This window comes from Hirsutella rhossiliensis (assembly GCF_020360975.1).
Source record: "Hirsutella rhossiliensis strain HR02 chromosome Unknown scaffold00001, whole genome shotgun sequence".
NCBI lineage: Eukaryota > Fungi > Ascomycota > Sordariomycetes > Hypocreales > Ophiocordycipitaceae > Hirsutella > Hirsutella rhossiliensis.
In genome coordinates, this window is record NW_025408667.1 from 7,417,593 (window position 1) to 7,428,377 (window position 10,785).

The following is a 10,785-nucleotide window of genomic DNA, read 5'->3' on the forward strand; positions in this document are numbered from 1 at the left end:
TTTCTTATATCTCTATATAAGTGTCAGAACGGTGGTTCTGCGGCTCGGGCCTAATGAGGAAATATGTGGGTATGTACGATGGATCAAGGCTTAATGCAGCAGCTTGTGTGCAGCTGCAAAAGAGGTTGTATCGATTGTGATGATCTGTGTTCTTTTTTCTTCTTGAGGCCTCCAAGGAGGCCTCGTCCCTAAAGGGGAAATTGGCTGCCGGATTTGCCCGGTGTCTGCACGTGATGGTGCACGTGATCCGACATGTGTTTCTACCCGTCAGTTCCGACACACCCCCCCAGCCGAGCCCTCTTCCATGTGGAAGAGTGGGAGGCTGGCCCATGATCATGTTCTTGCTCCCTGACTCATGGAGGAATCCCCCCTGCAGTCTACAGTGCCCGTAGGCAAAGGGCCCTTCTTTCTAGGCCGCTGCTATGTGCTGCCTTACACAACTTGGTCCTCCCACATCTTGTATGATTGTTCTTGAAGTATTGAGTCGGTCGATTCGGGGAGCTCTCGTGACGCAAGGCGGTCGGAGATATCGTGGAGGCCGATTTGGTTGACAAAGGCTTGGAACTTAGGTCCTTGGAGGGCCTTGGTGAGACCGTCGGCCATCATCTCGGCGCTTGGTGTGTATTTGACTTCGAGGGTTCCGTTCGTGATTTCTTGGCGAAGCCAGTGGTTGTGAATGTCGACGTGCCGCAGCTTGGTTCGTAGCGTTGCCACCTCCGCGGTTACGATGCGTATTGTTTGCGTGTTGTCGCATTGGATGCTGATTCGAGTGGTCGAGTTTTACGTCGAGTTCTCGGATCAGGCGGCTCACGTATATCGATTCCTTTGCCGCTTGTGAGGGCAAGTAGCTCCGCCTCTGTGGTTGAAGTGGTGACAGTGTCTTGTTTGTTTGCTCGCCAGCCGATGAGGCCTCCAAATAGCTTCATTGCGAAAGCTTGAGAGCTCTTGCGGTCTGATGAGTTGTCGGCGAAAGAGGCATCGCTTGCCACTTCGAAATCGTCCCCACCCCCCAGGCGGAGCGCCAGCCCTTTTGTCTGCTGCAGATAGCAGATCACGCGGTCGGCCGCTTCGTGATGTTTGGGTCCCGGGTTGGAGTTGAACTTTGATAGCTTTGAAGTTACAAACGCGATGTCTGGGCGCGTGATAACCGCAGCGTATAGCACGGAGCCTATTTTCACTTGGTACGAATTGATGTCAGCAAATGAAGCAATGCCGTTGAATGGGAAAAGTTCGTTAACCCCCATCGGGGTGTCAAAGCTCCTGTGTTTCTTCGCGAGGCGCGAGATCTTGTCGATGTATGAGGCTTGTGATAGCCAAATGAAGCCTTTCTCGCGGTCTCGAAGAATCTCGATGCCAAGAAACCACTGAAGGCTGTTACCACCTGTCAGCTGGTATTTCTCACGCATTTGTGCTTCCAGGGCTTGCGCCCTCGTCTCGTTCTTTCGCTGATATGCGAAGACGATGTCGTCAACGTAGAAGAAAACGATGATTCCGTTGAGGTGAGGCAGCAGGGCTCGTGTGGCACTGGCTTGAAGCCGAGCTTCTTGAGCGTGTTGGTGAGCTCTCGATGCCACAGCAATGGTGATTTCCTCAATCCGTAAAGGGCTTTGTTAAGCTTCAATACGGTCCCGTGTTTCCTATGGCCTGGTGGCATCTTCATGAAGACTTCCTCATCAAGAGAGGCATTTACGAACGCGTTGACAGCGTCGTATTGGATCAGTTCGGGGTCGAACCTTGCCGCCATCGCCATCAATGTGCGAAAGCTTCTTCCAGCAAGCGTGGCTGCGTAGGTTTCTTGCCCATTTCGGAGCTGTTGATCCCCTCGCACCACCAGTCTTGCCTTGCATTTTGAGAGCCTCCCGTGCTTATCGAATTTGTATACGTAAACCCACATGCAGTCAAGCACTTGGGCCTTCTTCGGGAGCTCTGTAGAGCTCACCTCGAACCAAGACTTCATGTCTTTATGGCTCTGAAGGTGTACTTCCTCTGCCTCCTCGAATTGATGTCCGAGAGGGTGGTCTCGCAGTTGGGAGTGGTGTTTCGGCACGTCTGGAAGGTCTCGGCGATGGATCTGTTTCTTCATGATCAGCCGTTCAAGATATGCTTTGTCTTTAATCTTGTGGCTCAGCTTGTCTTTTGCAAGTGGTCCTGCTTGTGTGCCTGCCATGAAGGCGGCATGCCAGTTGGCTGTGTGTTTACGCGAGGGAAGGATTCCTTGACCCTGCTGCTGAGAGGATTCCTCAAAGCGGTGTGGTTGTTGCGAGAGAGGGTTCCTCTGCTCGCTGCGACGAGGTTCCTCAACGCGTGGATGTGGTTGCAGAGAAGGGTTCCTTCTACTTGCCGTGAAGAGGGTTCCTCAACACGTGATTGTCGCAAGGGAAGGCTTCCTTCGCCTTGCTGCGAAGAGGGTTCCTCAACGCATGGGTATGGGTGCAAGAGAAGGGTTCCTTCTACTTGCCGTGAAGAGGGTTCCTCAACACGTGATTGTTGCAAGGAAGGATTCCTTCGCCTTGCTGCGAAGAGGGTTCCTCAACGCAGTGTGTTTGTGTGGGAAGGATTCCTTGCTCCACTGCTCCAAGCTTGAGGGTTCCTCGTTGCCGGGCATGATTTGCACTGTGCGTGGGAAGTGTTCCCAGCCAGGCGTGCTCGAGGGAAGATTCCCAATGTGAGCTTCCATCAATGTGCGAGGGAAGGATTCCTTGACCCTGCTGATGGATGATTTCCTGGGGCTCGTTGAGATCAACTCGCTTTTCAGGCAGATTTGTTTGTATTGATGCGGCAAGCAGGGCCGCCGGAGGAGTTGAAGGAGGCGTCGGTAGCAGCTCGAATCGGGCTTCTGTGTATCGACTTTCCTGACCTTCCGGGTCTTTCTCAGGCTCTGCTGTGTGCTCGTCATCGTCATCGTGGTCAAATTCGAAGATTTGCTCGTCAAGCGCCTGTGGGGCTGCTTTCGGGGCGATTTCGTCGTCTTCTGGAAGACTTATGTGTGAGGGCTAGAGCTAGCTCCTCGAGGTCTGCTTCCTTGACGTTTTGAGCGAGGCTCTCGAGTGTTCCATCGAAAATCTGTTGCTCGTCAAAAATAACGTCTCAGGTAGAGATCACTTTGCCTTCTGATGGTACCCAAATTCGGTATACGTTGGAGGACGTGTATCCCACAAGGTATCTATCCAAGCCCGTGGGTCAAGTTTCTTGAGGCGATTCCTCTTGTCTTGGGTTGATGGAGTCATAGCAAAGGCTTTGCAGCCGTAAGCTCGGAGATGCTCTTGTGCGGGCTTTCTCCCTGTTAGATCTTCATATGGCGAAGTCCACTTAATTCTGCATTTTGGCGTGCGGTTGTTGAGGTAGACGGCAGATTTGTAAACTTCTCTCCACAGTTTCGAAGGAAGGTTGCCTCTCATTGCACGTGCCTTGTCTTTGATCACACCCCCTGAGCGCTCGGCACCTCCGTTTTGGTCTTGAGTGTAAGGGGCCGAGGTTCGACTTTGAGGTTTCTTCCGAGCAGGAACTGTGTAACTGCCGGCTTTTGGCTCGTTAGTTCATTGTCGCATTCGATGACTTTGACCTTAAAGTCAAATTGGTACGTAAGGTAGTCGACAGCGTGTTTAAGGGTAGTGATGATGGTATCGGCTTTCCGATCTTGGAGGTAGTAGTCCCAAGAAAAGCCGCTTGCTCTATCGGTGAGAAGCATCAGGGAGTTAAATCCTTTCGAATCAGGCTGAAGGTCGTGAAAATCGATCGCCAGTCTCTCGCCTTTACAGTGGTCTGCAGTGCGAGGCTCTCGTCGAATCATCCGTTTTGCCTTTGCTGTCCCGCAATTGTCGCATTGCGCGGTGGTGATTCCCTTGATTCTAACTCCTCTGGAGCAGTTGACAAGGTGTTCTAGGGCCCTAGGTCCAGGGTGTCCTAGTCGCAGATGCCATACCTCGGCTGATGCCTTTTGAGGCTTCCGCTTGGTGAAGGAATTGAATGTGTTTCGGCGGGTGAAGAATGCCCGCCTCGAGAAATGTTGAGGAATATATTCAAGCACAAATTGACCATGGCGTCGTTCCACGAGGCCGACGATGCTTCGGTCAGGGGCGCGCAGGCTTGGTTTCCTGCTTGGGTCTTCATCCCACCAAATACCCTGTTTCTTAAGTAGCTGGTAAGAGACGAGGTTGCAAGCAAAATTCTCGCAGTAGGCGGCATCGAGCAGCCTAAGCACCTTTGATCCTATTGGAGTCTTGACCTGGATGTCGACGTCGCCGTATCCCTGGATAGGGACCTTGTCCTCGCCGGCCCAGAGGAAGTCTCCTTCTTGGGCTGTGTGGAAGTTGATGAATCGAGTGATCTCGATGAAGATGTGGATTGTGGATCCAGAATCAAGGATTGAAGAGTGGCATAGAGGGTAGGAATCAACAGTAAATGATCCTTTGACCTGACTAGGAAGAGTGATGAGGAAAGACGCGATTGAAACCTTCCCCATCGCTCGTACGAGTCAATCGTCTTTGTTGTCTTCCCAGTGCACCGTCTTCTTCTTTCCTTTGAGTTTTTCTACCTCCTTGGCGATCTCTGGATCTTGAAGGTTCTTCTCTATGATGTCTGCCCTCTTCCCAGGCCACCAGCTGGCGGCGCCTTTTGGGTCGACGCTCCAGCATTTTTCGATGGTATGGCCGTTGAGATCGCAGAGTCTGCAGAGCTTTTGTCCTTGTTCGTTGGTAGTAGGGGCTCTTGGCCTCTTTCCTTTCTTGTTGGACTTGCCCTTGTCGTTGTAGGTTGGGCCAAAGGCTCCTTCTTCACCACGGTGGGTGTTGCAGGTAGGGTGTCGATGAATTCGGTGAATATGTTTGACATGGTATGCATGTCGAAACTTAGGTCTCTTGTTCTTCCAGATACTTGGACTGATGTCACCCACGCGGGGAACTGTGGCGAGATAGCCTTAAAGAAGTCGCGGATCCAAATTGAGTGGTGGAAAGCTTCTGGGAGGCCCTCCTGGATTCCTTCGTTCATGGCTTTCTTCCAGGTATCCAACCAGAGGTGACAGTTTCGAGGGGCCTTCACGAGAGGCTTGACTGCATCTTCGTAGTTGTTTTGAAGAGTGCGGAGAACTTCTTCCTGTGATCCCTTGGCGTGTTTTTGCAGCTTTGCGTACCACACGCGCAAGGACTCATCGGGGTTGCAGCAGGTCTGATAGTATGTATGACATATCGTCTTTGAGATCCAGTCCCGAAGCTCGCGGAGTGAGTCTTCCTGTTTTTCGTATAGTCGAAAGTGATGGGTGTAGATTTGCCACTGTTGGGAGTATTCTTTCTGGGCCCTATCTCTCTCTGGGGCCGTCTGCAGCTCCGCAAAGTTTGGAGGCACTGGCTCGGCCGGGAACCTCTTGAGGAGCCCAGCGGCAGGGTCGTTGGCAATCCACAGCCAGAGCTTTCGGTCGCAGGCGTGAGCGTGGAACTTGTTGTTCCAGATGGACCAATCTTGCGGGTTGTTGAGCAAGACCTCCATCTTTTTCGTGTTGGTGTCCATCTTGCTTAGTGTTGGGTGTTTTATAGGTATATTTCGATCGCTATGTATTCGGGTTGTTGGTATTTCTCAAAGGAGCCTTTTCGTAATGGATGGTTGGTAGCAAATAGAGATGTGAGACTCTTAATTGTCAGAACGGTGGTTCTGCGGCTCGGGCCTAATGAGGAAATATGTGGGTATGTACGATGGATCAAGGCTTAATGCAGCAGCTTGTGTGCAGCTGCAAAAGAGGTTGTATCGATTGTGATGATCTGTGTTCTTTTTTCTTCTTGAGGCCTCCAAGGAGGCCTCGTCCCTAAAGGGGAAATTGGCTGCCGGATTTGCCCGGTGTCTGCACGTGATGGTGCACGTGATCCGACATGTGTTTCTACCCGTCAGTTCCGACAATAAGTCGGTAACGATTAACGACTTTAAGTAAAACGTAATTGCCTATCGCGCTATAGTTTAAAAGTATACGTATATAATATCCTGCGATTTAAATATCTAATACTATTTAGTCGCTATAGCTTACCGTTGCTATATATAGGGTCCTTAGATCTTATCGTATCGTGCTAGTCTATAGCCCTTTTATAGATAGCGTACCTCGTTTTTTACTTAGTCCTTATTCGTTTATTTAGGTATTCTTCTTTAATTTATTATTAATATCGTTTCTTTATATTTTCGTTGTATAGTATTATATTAGGGCTTAAGAGACTAATTTCTTATAGCTAATCGAAGATTTCTTATTTCTTAACGCTATATCGTTTATATTATACTACTTCGTAGTTAATTATATACTATACTTCGCAATTCTATTCGTTTTCGTACTAAAGGTTAAGTTTTCGTTTTATATCTTTCTATTTCGTACGTAGTATTTTTATATCGATTTTTCCTTAGTTAAATACGGCTTATAGCCTTTATATATATTACTAATAATCTTTTAGTATACCGTTATATCGTTTATACTATACTTATGCTTTTTTATATTTATAAACTTTATAGTTTAGGTATATATATTCGTTATAATCTTCTTCGTTATATTTAACTTATTACATAAGTCTTTAAAAGATTAAGGGTTTAGATATCTTAGAGCGAGTAGCGTTATACTATTCTTTTATTTTAGCGTGTTTATAGATTTTATATATCTCCGAAAGATATCTCGTTAATAAACCGTAATTATCGCGGTATTTAAGTAGCGTGCTATAATCGGGTTCTAATAATATAACTTAGTCGTTTAGGTAGCGTTAATCGATTTTCTAGTAGTTTAGTTTTATACTTAGGTAGGGTTTCGAAAGTACTTATCCCTTAAACCTAACTAAGAAGGCGTCGTATCGTGCCTTTACTTAGAAGTATATTATATAATCTAGGTAGACGTATAATATCTATAAAATATACTTATAGTACTTATAAGTAAGTAGTATTTATAGATCGTCTTTAAATTCTCCTTATAGTTACTATTCTCGTTATAGAGCTATAAAGGTATCGACTACGGCGATAGCTATAGTATAGTCTCCTCTATATAGTACCGGTTAATATTAAATTAGTATAGCTTATTAGTTTTCCGTGAGAATTTAAGGTATTTATTAGGTTCTAATTTTAAGTATTTCTTTAAATTCTTTAAAGTATAGAGCGTGTTCTCTAATTATAGTATTTTCCCTTAGTAGCGAGGGTAGTAGTATAAGTTCGTTCTTATCTTCCGTTTCTCTAGGTATTTCTTATTTTTTAGAGCTTATATCGTTAATACTTCGTTATTCTTCCTTAGGTTATTATCTAAGTTTCGTAAGTATAAAGGCTATATCTATATCTTCTTTATTATATTATTTATAGACTACCTATCGTTATTATCGATTTTTATTTCGTATATCTTCCTAGAATCGTTTACTATTCTTCTTAATCTAGTCTTAGGAGACTCCTTTAAGGTAGGGGTATTCTAGTTTTATAAATTTAACTTATTTCTATATTTTAGGATCCCTTTATTATATTATTATAAGGGTTTTCCTTAATAGCTTTAAGAACTATCTAGTACCGTTCTTATCGCTTAGGTATACTATATATTTATTATTATAATATATAGTCTAACTAAGGAGTTTATACTTTAGTTCCTATCTATTAGTAGCGTTTAGGTATTTCTTACCTTCTAGGGCCAGTACCTAGTAGGTTTTCTTCTCCTTACGAGGTTATCTATATTCTTTAAAGTAATATCTAAGTTTTCTATAGTTAAAATACTTTCTTTTACTTTTCTATATTATATCTAGATCTATCCTACCTAGGTTAGTTATATAGGCATAGGCAATAGGAGTTTCGCGCTTCTTTTTATAGTTAGCGCGTCGGTTAAAGTTATTCTTATAAGAAGGGTTTTAGTTTCCTCTTCCTTATTTCTTTTCTTAGCATCGCGTATACATACTATCTATCGTCGATTTATACTACTATAGTAATATAGTTCGAGAGGTTATTAAGTTAATTTTCCTTATAGAGCTTATCCTTAACTTCTTCTTTAAGCCTATTATAGAATCGTAATATAAGAGGTTCGTTATCCTAATTAAGCTTTAAGGTAACTTAATAGAACTTCGTAGTATAATCTAATACTAAGATCCTTTATCGGAGTTCTCGAAGTTTCTATTTAGCTTCTCGTTCCTTATTAGTTATTCTAAATACCTTTATAATAGCTTCTTTAAATCCTTAGAAACTAGTAAAGACTTTATCTATCTTATTATCTTATCGCGCTAGTTAGTTATCGAGAAAGTCCCTTATAATAGGTCTAAACTAAGTAAGTACCGTTCTAGATAAATAATTTCCTATATAGAGTACCTTTTCGACTAGGTCTAAGAGTTTAGTAAGGTAAAACTAGTAGTAGGCCTTAAGTTAAGTAAGAAAGTCTTAAAGTATACTATAAGTACCGTCGAATAGTCTTAGCTATTTTAGTTTAACTACTTCTCTAAGGTCCCTAACTTATCTATTACCTTCTTTATTCCTAAGTAACTATACTTTATATCGAAGGGTAATAATCTCGCGTATTATATCCTAAGGCGATATAGTAGCTCTAGAGTTAGTTAATCTAGTTTACTATATAGGTATATTAATAGTTACGATATTACTTAGAGTAACGCGGTATTATACTAAATAAGAGCTTTTAACGTATAACGACCGGTATTATTCTTGGTTTATATTAGTAGATATAATAGGGCGTAGTCTAAGTAATAATAAGTATATTACGTTAGTAATAAGTCGGAGGTCGTAGACTATAGACTATAACTAGGTAATTAAAATTAGAGATAGAATCGTAATAAAGATCTATATTAAAAGCTAGAGAGCTATCTATCTAAAGGAGTAAAAGTAGGTAGCTATATATACCTATAGAGACTATCCTTAGATTATAGGCCTAGCTATAATCCCTAACGTTAGATCGTATAAAGCGTAGTAATCCTATTAATCCTAGATTACTTAGATCTCTACGATCCCCTTAATCCTATATCTATTAAATAGTCGTGCCGACTATTTATCCGTTAGACCGTGTTACGTGCTTAACGCGGTCGACCGTTAGCGGCCTAGTAGCCGTGGTCGTAATAATAACTATCTAATAAATATAGGATTAAGGGGATTATAGAGATCTAAGTAATCTAGAATTAATAGGATTACTATACTTTATACGATCTAACGTTAGGGATTATAGCTAGGCCTATAATCTAAGGATAGTCTTTATAGGTATATATAGCTACTTACTTTTACTCTTTTAGATAGATAGCTCTCTAGCTTTTAATATAGATCTTTATTACGATTCTATCTTTAATTTTAATTACCTAGTTATAGTCTATAGTCTATAACCTCTACTAATATAATATACTTATTATTACTTAGACTACGCCCTATTATATCTACTAATATAAACCCCTTAATAGGTTTATCCCTTAGGAATAATACCGGTCGTTATATATTAAAAGCTCTTATTTAATATAATACCGCGTTACTTTAAGTAATATTATAACTATTAATATACCTATATAGTAAGCTAGATTAACTAACTTTAGAGCTACTATATTGCCTTAGGATATAATACGCGAAATTATCGCCCTTCGATATAAGGTATAGTTACTTAAGAATAAAGAAGGTAATAGATAAGTTAAGACAAAAATAGTTAAACTAAAATAGCTAGGACTATTTAATAGTACTTATAGTATACTTCGAGACTTTCTTACTTAACTTAAGGCCTATTACTAGTTTTACTTTATTAAACTCTTAGACCTAGTTAAAAAAGTACTTTATATAGGAAATTATTTATCTAAAATAGTATACGCTTAGTTTAGACCTATTATAAGGGACTTTCTCGATAACTAACTAGCGCGACGAGATAATAAGATAGATAAAGTCTTTATTAGTTTCTAAGGACTTAAAGAAGCTATTATAAAAGTATTTAAAATAACTAACGAGGAATAAAAAGCTAAATAGAAACTCTAAGAACTCTAATAAAGGATCTTAGTATTAGATTATACTATAAAGTTCTATTAAGTTACCTTAAAGCTTAATTAAGATAATAAACCCCTTATATTATAATTCTATAATAAGCTTAAAGAAGAAGTTAAAAATAAGCTTTATAAGGAAAATCGACCTAATAACCTCTTAGACTATATTACTATAGTAGTATAAATCGATAATAGATAGTATACGCGACGCTAAGAAAAGAAATAAGAAAGAAGAAACTAAAACCCTTCTTATAAGAATAACTTTAACCGACGCGCTAACTATAAAAAACGCAAACTCCTATGCCTATATAACTAACCTAGGTAGGATATATCTAGATATAATATAGAAAAGTAAAAGAAAGTATTTTAACTATAGGAAACTTAAATATTACTTTAAAGAATATAAATAACCTTATAAGGAGAAGAAAACCTACTAAGTACTAACCTTAGAAAGTAAGAAATACTTAAACGCTATTAATAAATAAGAACTAAAGTATAAACTCCTTAGTTAGACTATATACTATAACGATAAATATATAATATACTTAAGCGATAAAAATAGTATTAAATAGTTCTTAAAGCTATTAAAGTAAACCCTTATAATAATATAATAAAGGGATCTTAAAATATAAAAATAAGTTAAATTTATAGAACTAGAATACCTTTATCTTAAAGGAGTCTCTTAAAACTAAATTAAGAAGAATAGTAAATAATTCTAAGAAGATATATAAAATAAAAATCGATAATAATAATAGGTAGTCTATAAATAATATAATAAAGAAGATATAAATATAGCCTTTATACTTATAAAACTTAGATAATAACCTAAGGAGGAATAATAAAGTATTAA

The 10,785-nt window shown here is 40.9% G+C and overlaps 2 protein-coding genes across 2 annotated transcripts; both read right to left on the reverse strand.

Annotated features, from left to right (window-relative positions):
• Positions 1-432: 432 nt before the first annotated feature.
• HRG_00985 (reverse transcriptase (RNA-dependent DNA polymerase) domain-containing protein) lies at positions 433-1,847 on the reverse strand (the record flags this gene model as incomplete). Its single annotated transcript, XM_044859456.1, has 4 exons — positions 433-714; positions 812-831; positions 902-1,528; positions 1,829-1,847. 4 exons carry the CDS (start codon positions 1,845-1,847, stop codon positions 433-435), a joined length of 948 nt encoding a protein of 315 aa, XP_044725856.1.
• Positions 1,848-4,474: 2,627 nt separating this feature from the next.
• On the reverse strand, positions 4,475-5,502 carry HRG_00986 (uncharacterized protein; the record flags this gene model as incomplete). Its single annotated transcript, XM_044859457.1, has 2 exons — positions 4,475-4,667; positions 4,892-5,502. The coding sequence occupies 2 exons, from the start codon at positions 5,500-5,502 to the stop codon at positions 4,475-4,477; spliced, it is 804 nt and encodes a 267-aa protein (XP_044725857.1).
• Positions 5,503-10,785: the final 5,283 nt, after the last annotated feature.